The sequence below is a fragment of the Bufo bufo genome, chromosome 5 (assembly GCF_905171765.1).
Source record: "Bufo bufo chromosome 5, aBufBuf1.1, whole genome shotgun sequence".
Classification (NCBI taxonomy): domain Eukaryota; kingdom Metazoa; phylum Chordata; class Amphibia; order Anura; family Bufonidae; genus Bufo; species Bufo bufo.
Window position 1 is genome coordinate 67,999,325 of NC_053393.1, and position 26,617 is coordinate 68,025,941.

At 46.8% G+C, this 26,617-nt stretch overlaps 1 protein-coding gene across 1 annotated transcript; it reads right to left on the reverse strand.

The window, feature by feature from the left end:
• Window positions 1-235: 235 nt before the first annotated feature.
• LOC121001499 lies at window positions 236-2,056 on the reverse strand. Its single transcript, XM_040432588.1, has 3 exons — window positions 1,878-2,056; window positions 716-872; window positions 236-588 (listed from the first exon to the last, which is right to left on the reverse strand). The coding sequence occupies exons 1-3, from the start codon at window positions 2,047-2,049 to the stop codon at window positions 312-314; spliced, it is 606 nt and encodes a 201-aa protein (XP_040288522.1). The 5' UTR covers window positions 2,050-2,056; the 3' UTR covers window positions 236-311.
• Window positions 2,057-26,617: the final 24,561 nt, after the last annotated feature.

Consider the following 26,617-nt stretch of genomic DNA (forward strand, 5'->3'; position numbering starts at 1 on the left):
CGGGCGCCAAGAAGTTTGGAGGTCCTGTGAATACAGGGGCATAGGAAGACTGCTAGGGTGGATGTGAATTTGTGGCATGGTCGGTCCCGGTTACGGCTCAATAGACCGGGCATACACTCGCTGCTTCATGGCATCAACAAAGCGAAGTAGCTCCAGTGTGTCTGGTTTGGAGTCCATTATAGCGGCCACCGATGTAATCAAAATCATATACATGGTTATTTTTTCTTGGGGCCAGCCTTGGATCAGGGGAGCTAGGCCACCAAGCATCCTCTCCTCCTTACCTTCCTTCCTTCTCTTGCTTAAATACTGGATCACCTGGCTGTCAACCACTGCTCGAGGTTCTGAGCGAGATGAAGGATTGGCCTTAGCCCCTCTTCTCGCCTGGCCTGTGCTTCTGGACTGGAAGCAGTAACTCCTCCAGCTTCCACACCAGAACCTTCTCCCTGCAGTTGGTGAGTGGGCAGCTCCTGTGTGCTTAGATCCTCCTCATCGGTCACAGGACGTGGGGAATGTGGCCCGAAAGCAGCTTGGTCCACCTCATGGGAGCTGATGGAATTGTGCCCTTCATCCTCAAGGTTGTCCACGGTGCTGAAATTGCGAAAGAAAGAGAATTAGTACACGATTCTTCTTGTGGAAGCATCACACATTATCTCTTCATAAATAAACTTATGAATATATAACTACTTTGTAGCCAACACAGGCAGCATATCCTTACGGCCTTAATTCCAAAATGGGCCGCAGAAATTGTAGCTGGCGGGTATACATATATGGTTTTTTAAGCAAACCGCCATCACCACTATGACCCTTTGATTGGATTAATTCACGGCACAATTGGTCACGGCATGAATGCCATCTTGTCTTTACTCTTTGAACTGTTAAAACACAACATACACAAAAATACATTTTAATATACATATTTCCCAAAAAATAATATTAGTTCATAATATAAAACACTAGAATGGCACAGTAGATTTTGAAATAACGTATACATTACTGGGGGCTTATACATTACTGGGGGACTGACCTTTATATACTTTGGAAGCATGTACATGTGATTTTGATGGATCTAAACATAATATTCAATTACGTAAGAAATCCCTGATGTGCTTTACAATAGAGGCAAAAAGTGAGTAGTGTATAAGACACAACATAAACTTCCTACAAATTCTGCAATTTTACAAGTTTATTATCCAAGCAAGTACTGAGGGGGAGGTACTTCTTTGCAATAAATGTATACCCCCCTGGATGTCCCCCTTCATAGTTGTGCTGATAATTACACAATAGGCCTGCTTCCCCAATGTGCCCTTGCAGACGAGTGTTGGTCATGCTGCGAGTCTGCAGGGGTCACATAGCATTATACTGTATTGATTTATGATCTTATGTAACCCTTAACAGTTCTGGAATGTATTGGATAACACAGACATAATGCTTCCAGTGTTATCCAATACATTCCAGAACTGTAAGGCCTCTTTCACACGGGCGTCACGTTTTGGCTCCGGATGCGTCCCGGGTGCATTGCGGCAAACCCGCGCGAGTAGGTAATTGCGTTCCGTTCAGTTTTTATCGCGCGGGTGCAATGTGTTTTGCACGCGCGTGATAAAAAACTGAATGTGGTACCCAGACCGGAACTTCTTCACAGAAGTTCAGGTTTGGGTTCAAGGTTGTGTAGATGTAATTATTTTCCCTTATAACATGGTTATAAGAGAAAATAATAGCATTCTGAATACAGAATGCTTAGTACAATAGGGCTGGAGGGGTTAAAAAAATAAATAAATAATTGAACTCACCTTAATCCACTTGTTCGCGCAGCCGGCATCTCTTCTGTCTTCTTTCTTCAGGACTTAAGAATCTTAGTAGTATACAATAAGTAGTCTTACTTAAGTCACGCCGCTTTTTGGAATTTGCCTTCTCCCATTGGCTGGCCATCATATGTTGTGCCACCTCCTCCCATGCCCGCTCCTTGGCTACACGGTCACGGTAACCGTCACAGCGTGTGTCCCAGATTTGGGGTCTTTCTTGGATCTGTGTGATGAGCTTCTCCACATTCATCTTCACTTTTCTGACATGCAGCTACTGAAGGCCTCGGGGACTTTCCAGGTCATGTGCTCTGCCAATATTTGTTAACAAGAAGCACATGGCAATAGTGGGCTGGCCTAAACCTGAAGAACAGGTGGTTCCGCAAAAACTCAAGACAAAGGGATGACATACGGTTGCATTCTGTATGTATTCCGTTTTTTTTGCGGACCCATTGACTTGAATGGACCGTGATTTGCGGACAATAATAGGACATGTTCTATCTTTTTGCGGTATGAAAAATCGGAAATACGGAAACGAAATGCACACGGAGCACCTTCTGTTTTTTTTTTTGCGGACCCATTGAAATGAATGGTTCCGTATACGGAAACGATAAAAACTTCCCTTATGTGGAACGCAAAAAATGTTCACGTGAACGAGCCCTAAGTCTTACATTATTAGCAAGTGGGAGAATAAGACGACTAATAGTCTTGATGACTACATATAAGTAGGTTGTGATGAAACACGCCTGTCTATTGGCTAACTGGGTCAATATTTTGTTGAAGTGTGGCTAACAGCAGGACTTATGGTAATGTATAAAGGAATCTCTTGGCCCTCTCTGGTCTTTTTTTTTTTTTACTTTGCCGTTGGGATGATGTGTCCGTCTAGCCACGTGACCACTGCAGCCAATCGCTGGCCGCAGCTTTCTAGTGCTGTACATCACTAGGGCCAGTGACTGACCGCAGCGGTCCCTTGTGTAAGTGGGCAAGTCATCGATGCAACAAAGTAACTAAAGGCTGCTGGAGCAGAGGGGATTTTAACAGGTGAGAGTTGCTATTTTATTTTTATTTATTGTATAATTCTTTTTTTTTGGCCTAATTCCTGCTTTTAGCTCTGCTTTTACATTCTTCGAAAACCAAACTTTAAAGGGATTCTGTCATCAGAAATGAGCCATATAAGTAGTGGCGTCGCTAGGGGGGGCGAGGGGGGGCCCCCCTATGTTGTCTTTTGCCCCCCCGGTTGCCCCCCCGCTGATTCCCCCAGGTGAATACTAATGAGCGCTTCCATTATGGAAGCGCTCATTAGAACCGAGAGACCAGGAAGTGGTGAACGCTCTGTACTTACCACTTCCTGGTCCTCGGCTGTCGGCTGTGCAGGGCTGCGCACAGCGTGAGGGCGCTCTGTGACCTCACGCTGTGCGCGCCAGTTCAGAGCACAGTCGACTGAGGAGAGGCAGGCGGCGTCCAGGAGCAGGAGAGGTAAGTGTTTTTTTATTTTATAAAATATGTGGCTGCTGGGGGCATAAGGGGGCTAATGATGAGAGGTATATGGGGGGCCGGGGCTAATGATGAGAGGCATTTGGGGGGCTAATGATGAGAGGCATTTGGGGGGCTAATGATGAGAGGCATATGGGGGGCTAATGATGAGGGGCATATGGGGGCTAATGATGAGAGGCATATGGGGGCTAATGATGAGAGGCAGCATAAGGGGGCTAATGATGAGAGGCATATGGGGGCTAATGATGAGAGGCATATGGGGGCTAATGATGAGAGGCATTTGGGGGGCTAATGATGAGGGGCATATGGGGGCTAATGATGAGAGGCAGCATAAGGGGGCTAATGATGAGAGGCAGCATATGGGGGCTAATGATGAGAGGCAGCATATGGGGGCTAATGATGAGAGGCAGCATATGGGGGCTAATGATGAGAGGCATAAGGGGGCTAATGATGAGAGGCATATGGGGGGCTAATGATGAGAGGCATATGGGGGCTAATGATGAGAGGCAGCATATGGGGGCTAATGATGAGAGGCATAAGGGGGCTAATGATGAGAGGCATAAGGGGGCTAATGATGAGAGGCATTTGGGGGGCTACTGATGAGAGGCATTTGGGGGGCTAATGATGAGAGGCATTTGGGGGGCTAATGATGAGAGGCATTTGGGGGGCTAATGATGAGAGGCATTTGGGGGGCTAATGATGAGAGGCATATGGGGGGCTAATGATGAGAGGCATAAGGGGGCTAATGATGAGAGGCATTTGGGGGGCTAATGATGAGAGGCATTTGGGGGGCTAATGATGAGAGGCATATGGGGGGATAATGATGAGAGGCATATGGGGGCTAATGATGAGAGGCATTTGGGGGGCTAATGATGAGAGGCATAAGGGGGCTAATGATGAGAGGCAGCATATGGGGGCTAATGATGAGAGGCATTTGGGGGGCTAATGATGAGAGGCATATGGGGGCTAATGATGAGAGGCATTTGGGGGGCTAATGATGAGAGGCATATGGGGGCTAATGATGAGAGGCATTTGGGGGGCTAATGATGAGAGGCATTTGGGGGGCTAATGATGAGAGGCATTTGGGGGGCTAATGATGAGAGGCATATGGGGGCTAATGATGAGAGGCATATGGGGGGCTAATGATGAGAGGCATTTGGGGGGCTAATGATGAGAGTCATATGGGGGCTAATGATGAGAGGCATAAGGGGGCTAATGATGAGAGGCAGCATATGGGGGCTAATGAGAGGCATGGGGGCTGATATGGGAGTGATGAGAGGCATAATGGGGGCTAATAAGAGGCATAATAACAGTGTCTTCCACAGATGCCCCCATAACAGTGTGTCTTCCACAGATCCACCATAACAGTACGCCTGCGCACTGACGAGAGACAGAAAGAAGGGGAAAGAATCCGCGGAAGCAAGCAGAGGACGGCACAGCAGACGACTGAATGGCTTCTTTTGTAAGTAAATAGTTTTAGTATAAATGTATCCCTGCAGACCGCAATTCTCTGGTATTTTGTAATCTTATTTATATATACTTAATTTGTTTTTGCCCCCCCATTTTTGACTGTGGTATCTTTGTGCCCCCCCTATATATTGTTCCTAGAGTCGCCACTGCATATAAGCTAAACATATGGCGATGTCCCTTGTAAAACTCTTGTGGCTCTATATTCATAAAAAAGAGGTTTATATCACCTGTCAATCACTTCAAAATGTGTCCAAGGGGACGTCTCATGGTGAAAGGTGCCCGGCTGCAGCCATGTCGTTTAGGTGCCCAGCGCCGCCTTCTGAGCTGAAATCGCCGCCCTCCCTTTCATTCGATCCGCAGACCTCAGGTGACTAACCTTCCTTGTGCCCAGCCGTACCCAGCCACGCCCGCCTGTGAAGGAGTACAGCACCGCCTATGTCTCCTCCTTTCCTCAACGATAGATAGCCGTAATCTCGCGATGCGCGAGCTCACGCATGCGCAGTTCTTTCCCTGAGACTGATGCCAGCACAGGGAAGGAACACTATACCGGCACTGCGCATGCGCGAGATTACGTGTGGCTAACAGCAGGACTTATGCTAATGTATAAAGGAATCTGTTGGCCCTCTCTGGTCTTTTTTTTTTTTTTACTTTGCCGTTGGGATGATGTGTCCGTCTAGCCACGTGACCACTGCAGCCAATCGCTGGCTGCAGCTTTCTAGTGCTGTACATAGATGTTGTGTGACGTCAATTCTCCGCAAAGCCAGAAACATTTGTGCAACTTGCTGTCGTGCAACTACTTTAGAGATGCGGTTAGCACAGCCAAATTGTCGAAATGTCACAATGGGCGACTTGCATCAGTGGATCTTTTTAGGTACAATATCTGAAGGGGACATCACAATCTTCATGCCGCTGTCTAGGCTCTGCCTTAAGGCTCATGCACACAACTGTATGTATTTTGCGGTCCACAAAAACGGATCTGCAAAAAATACAGATGACGTCCGTGTGCATTCCGTATTTTGCGGAATGGAACAGCTGGCCCCTAATAGAACAGCGCTATCCTTGTCCGTAATGCGGACAATAATAGGACATGTTCTATTTTTTTGCGAATGGACATACGGAAAAGGAATGCACATGGAGTAATTTCCGCTTTTTTTGTGGACCCATTGAAATGAATGGTTTCGCATATGGCGTGCAAAAAAAGGAACAGACACGGAAAAAAATACGTTCATGAGCATGAGCCCTTACGATGACTGAACAGTTTGGCAGATCAAATCAAGAATTGAGATATTTATTTGATTTTATTTGACTTTATTTATTTACTTTTATTTATTTGACTTTTATTTATTTCACTGATTTACAAAACTCTCTAAGGCCAGGTTCACATCTGTGTCATGTTTTTATTAACTGCTTCAGTCTAGGAAGAAAATGGCTAGATCCCTCCTATAATGGACCCCAGAGTCACCCGACAGATCTCATTGGCTATAATGGGGTCCGCTGATCAAGATATCCATCTTTCTGCCAGACAAAAAGTGCAGCATACTGTGATATTTTGTCTAGCATTTTTGCTAGAATCTGCCAAGGAGACTCCTAACGCAAGAGAAAAACCACAGCGCAGCGTAGTGCTTTCCGCAAATGTTTGCTGCACTGTAATTAGATGCTACTGGGTTTTGTTTTAGAACGGTTTCACAAATCTCCCCCTATATTCTCTAGCAAATAACAATTTGCCCACTAGGTGGGGCTCTAATACTTCACTATACAGTAGATCTATTTGTAAAGCTTCTGCATCTACAGACTCATGGTCAGTGCTGGTCTGGTGCCTTCGTTCTGTGCTCATTTGTATTTTAATGGATTTGTATCTGTTTTCACAGCAAAAAGTCTGAGCATAAGGCTACTTTCACACTCGCGTTTGGTGTGGATCCGTCATGGATCTGCACAGACGGATCCGCACCGATAATACAACCGCATGCATCCGTTCAGAACGGATCCGTTTGTATTATCTTTAACATAGTCAAATCGGATCCGTCTTGAACACTATTGAAAGTCAATGAAGGACGGATCCATTTTCTATTGTGTCATATTGTGTCAGTGAAAACTGAATCGTCCCCCTTGAGTTAAATCATGTGTCAGGGCGGATCCATTTGCCTCCGCATCGTCAGGCGGACGCCAAAACGCTGCAAGCAGCGTTGTGGTGTCCGCCTCCAGAGCGGAATGGAGACTGAACGGAGGCAAACTGATGCGTTCTGAGCGGATCCTTATCCATTCAGAATGCATTAGGGCAAAACTGATCCGTTTTGGACCGCTTGGAAGAGCCCTGAAACGGATCTCACAAACGGAAACCAAAATGCCAGTGTGAAAGTAGCCTAAGGCTACATGCACAAGACCGTATGTGTTTTTCCGTCCGTATGCCATCCGTTTTTTTTTGCAGATCCATTGTAGCAATGCCTAAAACGGACAAGAATAGGACGGATGCGGACAGCACACGATGTGCTGTCCGCATTTTTTGCGGACCCATTAAAATAAAGGGGTCTGCATCCTATCCGCAAAAATAACGGAACGGAAACGGAAACAAAATACGTTGGTGTGCATGTAGCCTAATGGTGAGTATAAGTGTATGTTCACATGAGCCAGCTGTGGTTCGGCAGGAACAGCTCCTGTAGAGATGAGCGGAGTTTTGAAAAATTTGATTCAGCAGCATCGCCGAACTTCAGAAATTCAATTAGTTACTAATGACTTCATCACGAATCACTTTCCATTGTATGGAGCGGGCGGAATGACGGGGAGCGGCGATCGTGCCGCCCCTCATCATTGAACTCCTTAGATGCCTCGTTCAATGCTGATCACGAAATCAGAGAGACACATTCATCTCATCAGGGATTAATCTGCTGTTAAAAAAAATCTGTTGTTAAAACAAAATAAAAAAAATTATACTCTCCTCATCCACTTGATCGCGGAGACGCCGTCCGCTACCATCTTGATTAAATAAAACCCGCCAAAGGATCTGTGGTGAGCATGATGGCTTCACCAAGTGGACCACAAAGCACAAGGAGATTCGGCTTAGTGGTGAATCAAATTTTTCCTGAAATTCGGATGGAAGTCCACTTAAGATACTTCGATTCGCTCAACACTAAGCATCAGAAAATAACCTGCATGCGTTCTGGTAAAGCATCTGGACGTTTATGGCCTATCGATAGGATACGTCATAAATGTCCGACCGATAATTACTGGTCCCACGTCTGGGACCTGTTGTGCTCACTGCTTTGGGAGTTCCGAAAATAGCCGAGCGCCCCCTTCAAATGCACATGGTTTTATAAGACTTTTATTGCATTTTTGTGTCTTCTAGGGATTGTGTCACGGATGTAGTAGGGGAGAACACCAAAAGACAACAAGAAGGAAGAGGAAAGACACTAGGCCTCACCTACTCCTGGCCCGAACTCCTATCCGTATGGGCACCTCTCGATGGTAGAGATGCCCATACACAGGAACCTGGAAAACCCTGGTAACCCTCGGATGCCCTAAAGGTAATGACAGGGCAGAGACAACCCGTTCCTTCCCTGGGGAAGGAACCAGTGTCTCGCTGAGGCCTAATAAACAACCGGGGGGGGAAGGGGGAATACAAAACACAACAAGCGGAACCCTTAACTTCTGAAGATGATGGATGAACAGGACTTCAACAAGAACCACACTCCAGCTCTTCCAAAACCAAATAAAGCTATCCAGAGCAAGGAGTGATGGGTAAAGTCAGACTAAATAGGGGGAGGTAAAGGTCCCATTATCCACACCTGTACAGGAGGTGTGGACATACCAGGAACACACAGACAAAGTGAAACCAAAAGAGGCTGTCATATCAGACCTCAGATCAGACTGTAAAATAATAAAGTCAGTGGTGTGACAGATTGTTTCTGGAGTTGCTTCTATGAAAAATGCTGTTTACATAAAGGATATCTCCTCCGACAGATTTTGCAACTGATCATTTTTAGTACCATAGGCAAAACTAATTTGGTTGCCACAGCAGGAGAGTGCTTCCTTTGGGTCAACGACAGTGGCATGCCCAGGGGGGGAGGGCGGTCCGCACTCTCAGGGGGGTGCCAGAACAGAAGCAATGAGCGCTTCCATCACTACAGATGGAAGCGCTTATTGCTTTTCCCTTTATAAGATGCAGTGCATCTTATAAAGGGAATACTAGTGAGCACTTCCATAATGGAAGCGCTCACTAGTCTGCAGGAGGAGGGGGAGCGAAGCGCTGTGAGCCCTGTACAGTACTTACCCCTCCTCCTGCTCGCTCTTCTCAGGGCCCGCACTGCTGTGTCCTGGCCTCCTGCAGTGTCAGGACGTACAGAGCGCAATTAGACCTAACGCTGCAGGAGGTCAGGTGACTGAAGCACAGGCCCTCAGAAGAGAAGATGAGAAGAGAGCCAGGACAGGGAGAGTGGCGACAGGAGAGGTAAGTGACTTTATTATTTTACAGTCTGATCTGAGGTCTGATATGGAGGTTTAATGGGGGTCTGGAGAGGTCTAATGGGGGTCTGGAGGTCTGACTGGGGGGTCTAGAGGTCTAATGGGGGTCTGGAGGTCTGACTGGGGGGGTCTGATTAGGGGTCTGGAGGTCTAAAGGGGGTGTGATTGTGGGTCTGGAGGTCTAATGGGGGTGTGATTGTGGGTCTGGAGGTCAAATAGGGGTCTGATTGGGGGTATGGGGGTCTGATTGGGGGTCTGGAGGTCTAATAGAGGGTCTGAAGGTCTAATGGGGGTCTGGAGGTCTAATGGGAGTCTGGGGGTCTAATGGGAGTCTGGGGGTCTGATATGGGGGTCTTATCTGAGGTCTGATATTGGGTCGGGGTCTTACATGGAGGTCTAATGTGGGTCTGATCTGAGGTTTAAAACTGGGGTCTTATATAGGGTCTGACATAGAGGTCTAAAGGGGGTTTAGTCTGAGATTGGGGCATCTCATTTAGGGTTTTATATGGGGGTCTGATCTGAAAGGAAGGTGTTTTTTTTTTTAATTACTAGCGCACCCTGTATGACCCTGTATTACTCTGTATGTTCTGTAGCGCTGTATGTAATGTTTTCCAAGTATGTCTTTAAAGGGGTTGTCCACTTTTTTTTTGTATGAGCGCTGCCTTGTCTGCTCTGTTTACCTGCTTATCACTGCAAATGCTAGGACGAGCAGGTGAACAGAACAGAGAAAGCAGCTCTCATACAGCTGGGGGCACATAGGGCATTACTACTATGGAGGGGGCATAGAGGGCATTTCTACTATGGAGGGGGGCACAGAGCCAGAGGGCATTACTAACACAGTGGGCATTTTTACTGTGAAGGCACAATGGGCATTATTACTGTGAAGGGGGCACAATGGGCATTATTACTGTGAAGGGGCACAATGGGCATTATTATTGTGAAGGGGCACAATGGGCATTATTATTGTGAAGGGGCACAGTGGGCATTATTACTGTGAAGGGGGCACAGTGGGCATTATTACTGTGAAGGGGGCACAATGGTGATTTCTACTATGGAGGGGGCACAGAGGGCATTTCTACTATGGAGGGGGGCACAGAGCCAGAGGGCTTTACTAAGGCTACTTTCACACTAGCGTTCGGGGCTCCGCTCGTGAGCCCCGTTTGAAGGCTCTCACAAGCGGCCCCGAACGCATCCGTCCAGCCCTAATGCATTCTGAGTGGATGCGGATCCGCTCAGAATGCATCAGTCTGCCAGCGCTCAGCCTCCGCTTCGCTCAGCAGGCGGACACCTGAACGCAGCTTGCAGCGTTCGGGTGTCCGCCTGGCCGTGCGGAGGCAAACGGATCTGTCCAGACTTACAATGTAAGTCAATGGGGACGGATCCGTTTGAAGTTGACACAGTATGGCTCAATTTTCAAACGGATCCGTCCCCCATTGACTTTCAATGTAAAGTCAAAACGGATCCGTTTGCATTATCATGAACAAAAAAAAAAATAATTCATGTTCATGGTAATGCAAACGGATCCGTTCTGAACGGATCTAAGCGTTTGCATTATAGGTGCAGATCCGTCTGTGCAGATACCAGACGGATCCGACCTAAACGCAGGTGTGAAAGTAGCCTTACACAGTGGGCATTATTACTGTGAAGGCACAATGGGCATTATTACTGTGAAGGGGGCACAATGGGCATTATTACTGTGAAGGGGGCACAGTGGGCATTATTACTATGAAGGTGGCACAGTGGGCATTATTACTATAAAGGGGGCACAGTGGGCATTATTACTGTGAAGGGGGCACAATGGTGATTTCTACTATGGAGGGGGCACAGGGCATTACTAGCACAGTGGGCATTATTACTGTGAAGGGGCACAATGGGCATTATTACTGTGAAGGGGCACAAAGAGGACATTATTACTGTGAAGGGGGCACAATGGGCATTATTACTGTGAAGGGGGCACAATGGGAATTATTACTGTGAAGGGGGCACAGTGGGTATTATTACTGTGAAGGGGGCACAGTGGGCATTATTACTGTGAAGGGGGCACAGTGGGCATTATTACTGTGAAGGGAGCACAATGGGCATTAATACTGTGAAGGGGGCACAAAGAGGGCATTACAACTGTGAAAGGGGCACAGAGAGGGCATAACTACTCAGAGGGCACAGTAATACCAGTGAGCTAGTCCTGTTTTCTACCTGCAGGAAGTTCTAGGTCAGTTGGTCTAAGCTAGCTTTGGAAACAGACGTGTCAAGTAGTGTTGGGCGCGAATATTTGAATCGCGATTATTAATCCCGAATATCAGCACTTCGAGAATTTGCGAATATTTAGAATATAGTGATATATATTCGTAGTTTCGAATATTCTAGATTTCTTTTCCATCAGTAACCTCCCTACTTGCTTGTGGACCAATGAGAAGGCTGCAATGTCTTTGTCTGAGCTTAGCAACATCCCTAGCAACCGATAGGAAAGTTGCCTACCTGTCACGGCCATGCCCATGACCGTGACTTCTTTACCGCATGCAGTTGCCTGCGGTTTTGTATGGGTGTTCAACCACGGGTAAGGGCCGCTTGTCCGTGGCCTCACTTGTGGTTGCCGCAGGCAACTAGTGTTGTATTTAGCAGCAGAGCAGCCTGAGCGTCGCTAGGCAGCTTGCTGCCCTGGCATGCGGTCACACCTAGCAACCTTTATGTTAGGTGTGTGTATGTTATGCACGTTTATGTATTGTGTGCACTTCCCCTTTATGTGTCTTTCCCTTCTGTGGTACTGGAAGGGTTAACTTCCTTCCCAGTGTGTGTGTGATGTCACTGGGTGTGTCCAACCTTTGGGTGTGGCCACTTGGGCCTATATAGACCCTCTCTTTAGCAGGGCTCAGTAGGTTGCTTCAGTCTTGCTACCTGGAGCAGCCTCCTGTGTTTTCTATCTGCCTGTGAGAGCCACCACTGTGGTCATAAGTTGAAGTTTAGCTAAGTCTGTGTGATGTTTGGTTTATGTTTTCCTGTATTATTCTGTGCTGCCATGTATCTGGGTTCCGGTGTGTGGATGAGTTTGTGCTGACGTCTGTCTGCTATTTGTGGACTTCAGCTTTCCTGCACACGGATCCAGTCAGCAGGGCTGTGGCAGGTGGCTGGAACTAGTGCAGCACCTGCCATATACATAGGCTTGCATTTGTTCCCCTTTTCCCAACAGCTTGGCCAGTGAGACTCCTGCTCCTCTGTGCCTAGGAGGAGTAGGTCGTCTTACCCTGACTCCTAGCGCAGGGACCGGACGGAGGGAGAGTTAGGGATCCGAGGTTCCTGCGCATGGGTCCTCCTACCTTTTAAGGTCGGCCCATGCAGCTAGGAGTTAGGGTCAGGGTAGGGACGCTGTTAGGAGGTGACCTGCTCCCTATCCTGTTCTCCTGGCTGAGCAGCCATAACATCATTCGTCACGCACGGCTGAGGATTTCCCCCATCCTCAGCCGTGACACTACCCCTTACTATATAAGAACCTCCCCAGCAGCCATTTTCTACAGTTTTTTTTAAGTTCTGAGAGAGAGACAGCGGTGTCATTGCTGTGCTCTGTGCTTTCCACACTACATTAGATAGATAGTTAGATAGCTTATATATATATAATACAGATAGTCAGTGTAGGTTATATCCTGATATAGTGTAGCTGTTGCAGTGCAGGGTGTTAGGTAGTGTGATAGGTTCTGCTGTCCATACATACATGCAGACCTGCTAAAATGTGAAGTTTCACGTATTGCGCCAAAATATTCGCATCATTAGTGCCGATTAGAGCAATCACGAATATATTGGTGCACTCTATCTGCATATAAAGCCATTTTTTATGTTCTGCCGTGCCAACCATTTTTTCCAGTCTCAGGAAACTTCTATGAGCTTGAAAAATTTAGCAAAAGTGACCCACCCCTGTATTTCGACCGCATTACGCGATTTTTCACAATCAAGAAAATAATCTCGAATTCGCAAATATATGATGAATTTTAGCCCAAATATGTGAAATATCGCAAATTCGAATATAGCCCCTGCCGCTCAGGAGAACTATTTCTGAATGGAAGAAGTTGTCAGGGCCAGATGGTGAAGAAAAGGGAAAGTAAATGATTCCAATAAGAAAAGACATTACAGTGAGTCACTAGATTAAAATTTTACATTTATGTGTCCATTTATGTATGGGGAACACGGGGATCTATTACTATGTAGGGAGGAGCACATGGAGGGTAATACTGTTTGAAGTACATACACAGGGTGGTATTACTATGTGAGGGGCACACAGGGAGCACTATTGTTATGTCGGGCACAAAAGAGGGCACTACTACTATATGGGACACACAGGGAGCACCATTAGTGTAATATGTGACAGAAAATGGGGCACTATTACCATGTGGTGCTCTAAGGACAATTTGTGACTAGAAGAAGTCATGGTGGTCAGGGCCGGATGGAGAGAAAAGGGAAAGTAAATTACTCTGATAAGAAAAGTCATTACCTGTGAGTAACTTTTTAACTTTACTGTATTTACTTTTCACAGCTTTATACTCTGCAGAGCTCGTGTCTAGAATTGGTATGTGACCACTGTATGATAGTCTGTGGTGTATACATATATGTATATAGATTTGATCTTAGTATAGTCGTTTTATTTGGCAAAAAGTGTGAGAGAGGCACATACATTTATATAGACATTAATGTTCATGATGGCCATATATTGGGGGGGGGGGGGGGGGGCAGAGTTTATATTTGTATAGGTACAGGTTTTATTAGAAAGTAGTATCCAAGTCTACTGTGGTATGCTGTCTTCAATATATTTTTGGGGGTGGATCAATACATATGACTTGTGCTCCTGATCATTTTAAAGAACGCACTAATATAGCGCTTTCACCCATCACATGTCCTTCCTAACCACCAATGACGCTTTGTCACTAATGTTGGCTATAACCTTCCTCCATCCCAAGGTCACCATAGGTTCCCTAACTACCCAACATGAGTCATATCACTAGAAAAAATATCTGCCCAGTAATAAAGGCAGGAAAATGTACTGGTAAATTAGCACACTATAGATGTAAATAATCCAGTGAGGATCCCTCCCCAATGTCCGGGATCCTACATTCTAGGTAAACATGATCTATCCTTGTCAGGCTGAGGCAGGGGCCCCACATGCTACAGGAGTCAGCAGGAACAGCTTCACTGCGGACAAATATCACGGACGTATTGTGGTGCACTGTGTATTACATGTGGTTTTATAGCAATTATTTTTGTGTTATAAAGACGTACCGTAGTTCCAGGAAATGTTCCTAGAGTTGCTTCTATGAAATATGGCTTTTGCGTTCACATGTTCTGACTGGTTTTGGAATTGTTCATTTTTAGTACCATAAGGGGGTCACCGCGGGGAAGCTGTGTAATTGGAGTTGCAGACATGGTACATTTCCAGTTCTAGGAAATGTTCCTTGAACGGTTTATATGGTATCACACATTTATCTGAGATTCTAAATGTTGTAATGTCCCATTGACGTTAACCACACAAGTCAATCCATCTCATGCCGTATGTGCCGAGGTATTCTTCTTCTGGAGCCATACTTCTAGGACAAAATAGCTCCTTACATACAGAATGTGATGGAACAAGCCCCAATTTTTTTTCTGTAAGACTTCAATGGAATTGGAGGCATATGGCGGTTTAAAGAGACCCTATGTACAGGAATGGGAGCCTTATTACTACTCGGTACAAAAGACTATAAGTAAAAAGGGTTGTCCTTAAAAGAAAATTAAAAGGCATACAATAAAGCTGGGGCAACACGGAGATCTTGGCTGTGGCACCTGTCTTACAACCAAAGAGTTCTGTGTGTAGCAGTGCATCCATTGAACTGAATGGTGCCGAAGTGCTACCAGCAAGTTGTCATGACCAAGACCCAAAAATTACAAAAAATCCATCAGTCTTGTGATTCTGGTGTTGTAAGTTGTAACTTGTAAGTTGCACTGCGGCCCCATTCAGTTCCACAGCTTTACAGCAATCTTTGGTTATACGATGAGTGTCATGGCCAAGATCGCTGTGTAGCCCCAGCCTAATAGAAAGAGCAAAGCTCACCCTTCTGAGGATTGTTCTTCAATACGGTGGCTCCTTAGCAGGTGCGTTGCTATAGCCTCATGGGCCCTGGTGCAAGAGTTCAGTTTGGGCCCCCGCTACCCTCAATCCCGTTTCCTAACACCACCAGACCCCTGCACGCCCACCATGCCCAATAGCAGAACTAAAATCTCACTGAGAAAATAAATTTTAATCCAATAAGACATAAGTGCATAATAATAATAAGGATGCCATCTAAAAGCATATGGGTTAAAGGGGTTGTCTCATCATAGACAATGGGGGCATATCGCTAGGATATGCCCCCATTGTGTTATAGGTGCGGGTCCCACCTCTGGGACCCGCACCTATATAGAGAACGGAGACCCAAAAGTGAAGGAGTTGCATGCGCAGCTGCCCTCCATTCATTTTCTATAGGGCTGGCGAAAATATCCGAGCGCTGGCTCGTCTATTTCCGTCGAGCCCATAGAAGTGAACGGGAGCAGTGGCCGGTCATGCGTGGTGCGCTCCCATTCTCTTTTATGGGAAGCCGGCTTGGTGGTGGCCAGACCGGAGTCCTCCAGCCACCACCTTGCAGGGCTCTGTTCTCGATATAGGCTCGGGTCCCAGAGGTGAGACCCGCACCTATAAGACAATGAGGGCATATCCTAGCGCTCCTATGATGAGACAACCCCTTTAAAGGGATATTTGACTTAAAGTTAGGCTGCTACATTTACATGGCTATGGCGCTGCCATGCCTGTGCTTTGCATTGCAAACTGCAGATCTGCAAAGCACCAACTTTGACTTCAATGGGTCCGCGTTCCACAAGATGTGGCCAAAGACAGGACATGTCCTATCTTTTAAGGGGCAGAGGCATGGATCCAAAAGCCCAGTGGCACCACAGCCATGTGAATGTAGTTGACATTTTAAGTCAATTCTAAAACAGGGATACATCAGAAGGCAAGGTAGTGGCAGTGTGCCCCCCAACCTGAGGTGACATGCTGTACAGCCACATAACAGCAGTGTCACTCACACAGTGACTAGAACCCAGTAGAACCCAGGCCAGCACAATCTGGGGAAACCAGTAGAAACTGGCCACTTTGTACACAGACTAGCAGCAACTAGGTCCTGGGCCCCGGGCCCTGCCTGCCTACCAGCCCTTCATTGGCACATCAGTCGGCTGCGCTGGAGACCAGTAAGCTGGCTGCTGCTATCTCCCAGTCCCCATTCCTACCCGGCAGCATCCCTCAGTCTTATAACTTGTGGAGGCTGAGCTCTCTGCCCCGGACCTCACGCCTCACCTCACTCACTGCCTGCAGCGTACAACAACCAGCACTGTCTGCCGACGGGACGGCACGCACCTGCGCGCACACACGCTCTGCCTCCGCCCGCCCTCTCACCCTATTGGTTGACTTGTGAACTTTGTGTTACGGACCCGATAGTATATGCAAATCATCACCACACACTCTATGTGGACCTAGCGCTGCAGCAGTGCTGAAGCCAGCGCTTTCATTGTTTACGTCTGGCAGGGTGGGGTTCCATCTTTCCTGTGGGGCCCCGTGCGCCCCCCCCTTGACTTAGGGGCCCGGTCGCGACCGCTGCGACCCCTATAGCTACGCCACTGCTCCTTAGGCATGCATGGAGAGGTATGCTGACCTGTTAGGACCAGCAAGCCATGGAAAACTTCTAAGGAAATAGTGTGAAATCCAGCACTGCTCTTCATAATGAGCGGCAAAATCCAGTTTACAGCAATTCTAGTCCATGCATGCTCCTCACCTTGAGTAAGAGTCTTGAAACGTGTAAGCTGTACTGTATCATCCTGTTTGCCATTTTAAGATGAAGACAGATTTTTATTTATCATTGCTGGACATTCACACTATATTTATGCCAGAAAAAGCACAACCCTTGTCCATTGGATGGGAATGAACTGAAGTACCAGAAACAGCTCAAGGAGAAGAGTGGTTCTGTTTCTGGAAGTCGACCCTCAGTTCTAATCCTGGACATGTCCTTGACTGGGGATAAGCAGAGACCTTGAAAATAATGAAAAACTAAAACACAAAGTACATTAGACCATTGCCTACATTGTCGATCTACCTTAAATAGTTACCTAAAGTCAGAGAACCCCAACCTTTTTTTATGAGTTATATTAAAGGGTTTTTTCCGGTACTTACAGTGCTGCCCATAATTATTCATACCCCTGGCAAATTTTGACTTAAAGTTACTTTTATTCAACCAGCAAGTAATTTTTTGACGGGAAATGACATAGGTGTCTCCCAAAAGATAATAAGACGATGTACAAGAGGCATTATTGTGGGGAAAATTTAGCAAAAAGTGTCCAGTTGCCGTAAAAAAGGAGAAGCCTTTAACCCAAAGAACACCATCCCCACTGTCAAACATGGTGGTGGGAACCTAATGCTTTGGGGGTGTTTTTCAGCCAATGGACCAGGGAACCTAATCACAGTAAACGGCACCATGAAAAAAGAGCAATACATGAGGATTCTCAACGACAACATCAGGCAGTCTGCAGAGAAACTTGGCCTTGGGCACCAGTGGACATTTCAGCATGACAATGACCCAAAACACACAGCAAAAGTGGTGAAGAAATGGTTAGCAGACAACAACATTAACGTTTTGGAGTGGCCCAGCCAGAGTCCAGACTTGAATCCAATTGAGAATCTGTGGAGGGAGCTAAAGATCAGGGTAATGCCAAGAAGACCCTCCAACCTGAAAGATTTGGAGCTCATTGCTAAAGATGAATGGGCAAAAATATCTGTGGAGACATGCGAAAAGCTGGTCTGCAATTATAGGAAGCGTTTGATTGCTGTTATAGCCAATAAAGGCTTTTCTATTGATTATTGAGAAGGGTATGAATAATTTGGACATTTTTTGCTCAAATGTAAGTAAAAGCTGAGAAAAGTTTTTTTTCCACAATAATGCCTCTTGTACATCGTCTTATTATCTTTTGGGAGACACCTATGTCATTTCCTGTCAAAAAATTACTTGCTGGTTGAATAAAAGTAACTTTAAGTCAAAATTTGCCAGGGGTATGAAAAAATATGGGCAGCACTGTATATATTGATGGTCTATCCTCAGGACAAGTCATCAATATCAGAACCACTGGCGTACATACAAGGGTCGCAGGGGTCGCAGTTCCGACCGGGCCAGGCACTCCAGGGGGCCCGGCCGCCTGTGGACCCCCCCAGTCCGCCCTAAAGCATGTTAAAAACGGCTGCTGGCAGGGGCCCCACTGTACTCACGGAATGGAGCACTCTGATGGGGCCCGTGGCAGCAATTTCTGGCCCCATCAATTCAGAGCGCTTCATGCCTCCATTACATGTATAATATAGGGGGTGAAGGAAGAGGGGGGAGCGCGCACTCACTCACACACACCCGGCCAGGGAAACCTCTCTGCTCCCTGCTTCACCGATCTTCAGAGCTCAGGAGCTCCCCCTGCTGGCCCCATATCGCGCTGCTGGCTTTGGGAGGAGAGCTGAAAGCCCAGGAATCTGCCTTCAGCACAGCCAGCAGCGCAATGAGTGTGGGAGCGTGTCATCAGGGAAGAAGGTAAGTATGGTTTTTTTTTTCTAACGGTGCAGACTGGGGGCAAGGGGGGTGTTTGATGGGCACAATTAGAGTGAGGGGGCACAAAAGTGGGCATCTCTACTGAGGGGCACCTATTCTGCCATAACTCATATGAGGGGGCACCTAATTTGGCATAGCTACTGTGAGGGGGGCACATATGAAGGCATAACTACAGTGAGGGGGCACGTAATCTGGCATAACCACTGTGAGGGGCACATATGTGGGCATATCTACTTTGAGGGGGCACATAACTGGGCATAAATACTGTGAAGGGGCATATAATCTAGCATTACTACTGTGAGGGGCACATAATCTGGCATTACTACTGTGAGGGGACACATAATCTTGCATAACTACTGTGAAGGGACACATAATCTGGCATTACTACTGTGAGGGGACACATAATCTGGCATTACTACTGTGAGGGGACACATGATCTGGCATTACTACTGTGAGGGGCACATAATCTGGGCATTACTACTGTGAGGGGGCACATATCTGGGCATTACTACTGTGAGGGGGAACATAACTAGGCATTACAACTTGAGGGGACACATAATCTGGCATTACTACTGTAAGGGGCACATAATCTGGGCATTACTACTGTGAGGGGGCACATATCTGGGCATTACTACTGTGAGGGGGCACATATTTGGCATTACTACTGTGAGGGGGCACATATTTGGCAGTACTACTGTGAGGGGGCACATAACTGGGCATTACTACTGTGAGGGGACACATAATCTAGCATTACTACTGTGAGGGAGGCACATATCTGGGCATAACTACTGTAAGGGGACACATCTTTGGCATAACTACTGTGAGGGGGCACATATCTGGGCATAACTATTGTGACAGGATCAAAGGTGGGCATAACTACTGTGAGGGGCCACAAGGTGGGCATTAGTACTGTGTGGTTGCACAGAATGGGGCTTGGCACTCATTCATGCAGCGTGAAGTGGGGACAGACCTGGAGGGCATGCTGCTGCAGAACACAAGGGGTGAAGCCACTGTCAGGGACACACCATCCTACACCTTGCAGCAGCATGCCCTGCACTTATGTACAGCCTATACCTATGTACAGCCTATACCTAAATACAGCCTATACCCAGGGCCGGCGCCACCAGTAAGACGAACTAGGCAGTCGCCTAGGGCGCCACTTAGCAGGGGGCGCCCGCCGCGGTTTAAAAAAAAAATGGTTATAACTAACATAACAGTGGCGGCCGGCGGCACCCCTCATGCTGTGCCGCCTGAGCGGCTGAGCACTCTAAAGAATCCCGGCGGGCCACGGCTGCGGGCGGCACATGTCAGACAGGCAGCGCACACGCAGACACAGGCAGCAGGCTGCGCAGCACTGAGCTGAGCCGGCGCCTGCTGAGTGCTGACTCCTGACTGAGCGCCGCTGCCTCAGTAAAGCCGTGGGGGCGGGGGGGGGGGGGGGTCTGACGTCCTGACTCTGAGTGACTATTCTAACTGCTGCTAGCTTATGCTGGCTTCAGGCTGCAGTGCAGAGGGTGGAGCGGAGGCGGAGCTCTGCTGACTTTGGAGCTAATGAGTAATGATCTTCTTGATTTGAACTCCCTAACCCCTCCCACCCTTGAGCACGTGACGCAGAGTCAGAGAGAGGGGTGGAGCGAAGGAGGAAGAAGAGAAGGCGGCAAGGCCGCACACTGAGCAGCCCAGCAGCCAGCCACGGCCACAGTGGCCCACCACCAGCAATTTGCCTCCCCCGACCCCCAGTGCGGCAATGCAGTGCCTGTGCCTTCTCCTTCTGAGACAGAACTAGAAGTGGGCTCCTAGCCTCCTACCTGTCTGGATTGGAGTGCAGCCTGCAGGTGCAGCTGCTTTCTTCTTCCCCAGGACCCCAGCCAGGGCGACATTGGTGAATGGTGTATGTACCGCGTTTGTCTCCAGTCCCCAGAGCCCGACCAAGAGCCAGACTGCAGCCAGAAACCAGCTCATCTTATTGTCCTGGACTGGTAAGTAGTCAGTAGACAATGCAATATGTTTATTATTTACTGTATTTTTTGCCTTATAAGACGCACTTTTCCCCCCAAAAGTGGGGGGAAAATGGCCGTGCGTCTTATAAAGCGGATTGGGGATACTTCGCTGGCCGCTATGCTGCACAGCGCGGCCAGCGAAGTATCAGTGTGGAGGGAGGAGGCGGGGAAACTCATGGCGGGGCCCGGTGCAGTGACTCTACTCTATGCAGTGACTCTACTCTAATACACCGGGCCCCGCAGCTGTTAAGTACATTCAATCCGAATGGGTCCGCAATTACTGTACTGTACTTACTGTACTAGTACCTTATGTATAGCATTAAGATGGCGCAGACCAGCAGCTCCCTCAGTCATGCGCCACCTGCCGCAGCTCCCTCCTCATGCGCCGCCTGCCCGTCTGCCTGTTCATTCATAAAGTGAGATAAGCAGGCAGGCGGCGCATGAGGAGGGAGCTGCGGCAGGCGGCGCATGACCGAGGGAGCTGCCAGTCTGCGCCGTCTTAATGCTATACATAAAGTACTACAGTAAGTACAGTACAGTAATTGCGGACCCATTCGGATTGAATGGACTTAACAGCTGCGGCGGGGCACGGTGTATTAGAGTAGAATCACTGCACCGGGCCCCACCATGAGTGTCTCCGCCTCCTCCCTCCACACTGATGCATCTGATGGGGGATCTGTGGATGACACTTATGGGGATCTGTGGATGACATAAGTGTCATCCACAGATCCCCCCCCATAACAGTGAGTCATCCACAGATCCCCCCCCCATAACAGTGAGTCATCCACAGATCCCCCCCATAACAGTGAGTCATCCACAGATCCCCCCCATAACAGTGAGTCACCCACAGATCCCCCCCATAACAGTGCGTCATCCACAGATCCCCCCCATAATAGTGCGTCATCCACAGATCCCCCCATAACAGTGCGTCATCCACAGATCCCCCCCATAACAGTGCGTCATCCACAGATCCCCCCATAACATTGCGTCATCCACAGATCCCCCCATAACAGTGTTCATCCACAGATCCCCCCCATAACAGTGCGTCATCCACAGATCCCCCCCATAACAGTGCGTCATCCACAGATCCCCCCCATAACAGTGCGTCATCCACAGATCCCCCCCATAACAGTGCGTCATCCACAGATCCCCCCCATAACAGTGCGTCATCCACAGATCCCCCCATAACAGTGCGTCATCCACAGATCCCCCCCATAACAGTGCGTCATCCACAGATCCCCCCCATAACAGTGCGTCATCCACAGATCCCCCCATAACAGTGCGTCATCCACAGATCCCCCCCATAACAGTGCGTCATCCACAGATAATCTGATAAAGGGGGGGGGGCGGCAATTTTTATCTTGCCTAGGGCGGCAAAAATCCTTGCACCGGCCCTGCCTATACCTATATACAGCCTATGCCTATGTACAGCCTATACCTATGTACAGCCTATACCTATATACAGCCTATACCTATATACAGCCTATGCCTATGTACAACCTACAACTATATATTGCAGTACATAGGTGTAGACTGTATATAGATATAGGCATATCTATCTAGCTACCTATCTCATATCTATCTATCCCACAGGGGTTATATTGTTCGGCATGGTGTAACCTCCAAACATTTGCTGTACAATATACATTATAATCCATACACCATGCCGTTCAATGTACAGTATAACACTGCCTTCCCTGCGATAATCATTTATGAAGCAGCCGCCGGAAGTTGAAGCACTGTGTGCAGTGAGCGCTTACTTCATGAGTGATTATCGCAGGGAAGGCAGGTTAGTAAGTGTACCCGAGCATTAGATTTTATAGAAATGGTGAATATACATATTATTTTAACTCCTAAGACCCCTGTGGCCACCGGGGGAGCACAGGAGGCAGAAGCGCAGCGCCCTCACAGCCCGTATCCTTTTTTCAAATAGAAGACGGATGGCCCTTAGCATCGCTCATTTCTGGGAGCGCTGCTAAGGGCCATTTCAGCCCCAGTTTACTACCAAATTTAAACGTTTTGGCTAAATAAAGTATATTACAAAAATGTTACCTTTCACTTGCCCTACACTTTAGCAAAAAATAAATAAAAAATGGGGCCCCATGGATCAGTTTCGCACCGGGATTGTGTGTATGCCACTGATCAGAACGGTGGAGGTCCGAAACCTCGCAGCTCCACTGATCAGCTGTCTTGAGCAGCCACCAGAAACTATACGGTAGATGGGGCCAGGAACACAAAGTTCTGTCCGGTCCGGTGTGTAGTGGTCATGTCGGGGTACTGTTGCTTGGCTCCTATTCAAGAGAAGAGTGGATGGAACTTTATGCTTCTGGCTTCATCCACTGCATAGTTGCCGACGGCTGATCTTTGGTGGTGCTCGGTTTTCCACCCCAACCAAGCTGTTATTGATGACCCAAAGGTCCTTCTACTACATAAGTAGACACAAGTAACCCAATTGACAAATGGGTGATGGGACAGTATTACATATTTTGTATTGGGGTTACAGTTCTGACAATTATATTGGTATTTTACTGCTTTGATACCTTGCTACGGATTGCATAGGCTTTGGCGTGCTTATAGCGGGACCTCTCGCGGTAACCTACCACCCTTTAATTTAATTTCCCTCCTGCTATCGTTTTTTCCTGGCTCTACTTCTCCTCCTTTTTTAGTTGTGTTACTTGCCTAGGTCCCGGTAAGCTCAGTTGTGTCCTATAGCACAAGCAGGTTCCAGTAAACTCTATAAAAGCTCATGCAATTTTGAGTTTGTTTTAGAGGGTGCTGATGCCTGACTAAAGCGCAAAGATTGACAGTATCGCCACATTCCCTGGACAAGGTGATGAAATGATTCATATTTTGTATTACATTCAGTGCATTTGCTGTGTATGTTTCCCCTTAGTAAATACCATGGCAAATTACTTTTTTATTGTTTTTTTATGTCTTTTTACTGCTGTGTGTATATGTATGTTTTGGATGGTGTTCGTGTTCTCGTGTAATGTAACCTCCTGAGCAGTTAAGTCACATAAGCTGAGAGAGGAAGAGGCTCCACGGCCGCTATAATACCAGGCCGTTACGTGCAATAAGAGATTTTTATTTTTAGTAATAAAGACAAAAAAGGAAGCATCTTACAGACGGCTCCCAAGAATGAGGAACATATCAGCAACGTGTGAAGAAACACATTCTTTCAAATATTAGTAAAAGGATCCATAAATTATATTACTCTGTATCGGAAACCATCAATGAGATGCCATTGTAAGAATTAAAATGGTCATACATCTGCCGGAAATGGTGCCATCTTCATAAAATGAGGCCTAATACCTTCTCCCACCGCCTTCTTTAGACCTTGGAATTGTTCTTTCCTTCCATATAAAGGTTCAAATCTAAAGGCCTACAGAACATAGAAGCATTTGGTATGTGGTTTATGGAGGGGGGGGGGGGGGTCCTATGCTCAGACTGGTCACAATTTGATCACCCGTTGGTCCTACTTCCCTAGGCACCAAATAGGCTTCTCTTCTGTATTGGCAATGAATTGGCACAAAGGGCATTTTGCTCTTCTGTCCTAAAAGGACTTGGAGGCCAAATAAGTGGTGAGCATGTCAAGCTCTGCATGGGGAGGAGGATTACATGGGGTTATGGACAAGCAGAAGAAAATAGACCCACTTGTTTTCAAAGGTGACCGTGTATCAAGGATACATACTTGCCAACAGTCCAAATTTCATTTGGGTTACAAAATGGAGGGGTTTATTCAAATGTGTATAAAAAGGGGGCATTTCTGTGTATTTGAAGGTAGGGGCCCCATAGCAAATCTTACCAAAGGTTACACTCCCTGTGAGATTTCTGGCAAATTTGGAGGAATTTTTCAGTAAAACAAGTTGCATGCGGCCTCACCAACTTTACTCAACTTCCATATAGGAAAAAGTGGAATAGGTTCTTTATAAATATTGAGCTCCTTCTGAAACCGTATTTCTTAATGTATTTATACCAGACAACTGATATAAATACATTGATAAAACTCTCACCCCTATACAGCCCTAAATCTCCTGCTTCCCTTGAACTGTCTGTTATGAAACAGTTTGCCTGCAGCCACCACTAGAGGGAGCTCAGCACATAGGAATATATAAAGCTTCCATTTAACTCTGTGGAAGCTGTAAACATTTGTATACACTCATGTAATGGTGGAAATGCTGTGGTTTCATGTAGGGAAGAATCAGCAGGAGTTCATCACCACCCCATCACACCACAGGCCCCATAGCAGTGGCATTGTCTGTCTCCATAGTGAATACAGCACTGTTTGAGGGTTTTTCCAGGTAGAGCATTGGTAAGAATTAAAATGCTCCATGAGGTATTTATAGAACATGATATCCTCCACTTTAAAATATCAATTAGATGTACGTCAAGATAATGCCTGTGAAAATCAGGCCCAACTGATAATCTTCCCTGCCAGGCACATTCTCATTGGGCCACATAGTCAGGGGGCCGTCCAACATTAAACTACACTGATAGAGCAAGTCCTGCAGTATCATTGCAGTTTCCAAGATATGAAAAAAGACATTAAAAAACTGTGAGGACATTATCATCACATGATGTCCCCACAGTTCCTTCACCTACCAAGCAGTTCTGCAAAAAAACTGCAGAACAGCAGAAGAGGTACGTGACGGAAGAAGGCTTCTGACACTCTCCCTCTATGTTGCTATTATTGTGATTAGTTGCAATAATGCTCCTGTCAATGAGGGAGGGGCAACAGTGCTGCTGTCAGTGGAGGAGGTGTGTTTAGGGGCAACAGTGCTGCTGTCAGTGGAGGAGGTGTGTTTAGGGGTAACAATGCTGCTGCCAGTGAAGAGGTGATTAGGGGTAACAATGCTGGTGTCAGCAGCATTGGGGCAGGTGTACGGCAACATTGTATATGGACTGGTGGGGTTCTGTGCCACAGATTCTTTTGAATCCTAGTCCAGCCCTGTTGAAAATGAACCTATAAGGGGAGGTAATAAAAGAAAGAGTTATTTACTGCAACCAATTATGTTGCTACTTTCATTTTCCGTTATAGAAATAAGAGCTGTGATCTGATTGGTTGCTCCATTTCCCTTCTGCACTAGTTTTAGTACATCTCCTCTACCGTGAGCCTTCACGTTGATGGAAATTAAGAAATGTTCCCTGCTGTGTTTGTTTGGGACAGTTTATAAACCAGATTAACAATGTTTTCTCTGGGACTATTGAGTTTCAGTTTCCATGGAAAAGTAAATAAACCCACAGTTTTCACCAGATATTTCAAGTCTGTAATGCTAAATTACTCAACAAATTTAGATTTTTATAAAGATGCAGATTTTACAAGAACATATAAACCTTAAAGGGGTTATCCCCTGATTATTGTAAAAAATGAAAATCAGACATCATACCGTACATGACAATCTCTTTCTAAAAGAGCTAGAACCAGCCCTGGACCTCAAATGGATCCAGAGATCTCCACATCTATTGCTCCAAGGGCTCTGATAGATTTATTTCAAGCTGGCAGCTCAGGGGACTTGTCCTTTCTCAGGGAGTGAGTCCTTTCTGCTGCAGCTCTCCCGCAGCTTCTAACAGTAGATGCAGCTGATGGCTGCTGAAAGATGGAACTGAGCAAGTGTGACCATCTTAGAGAAGTAGACAGAGAAAGAAGAAAAAAGAACAAACAGCAGGTGGCGCTATACAGATACATGTTATTATTGAATAACTTAGTGGCTGTACTAAATTTTTAAATTGCATGCAATTACAAAAGTGTAAGATCCAGGTGCTGGTTTGAAAAATATAG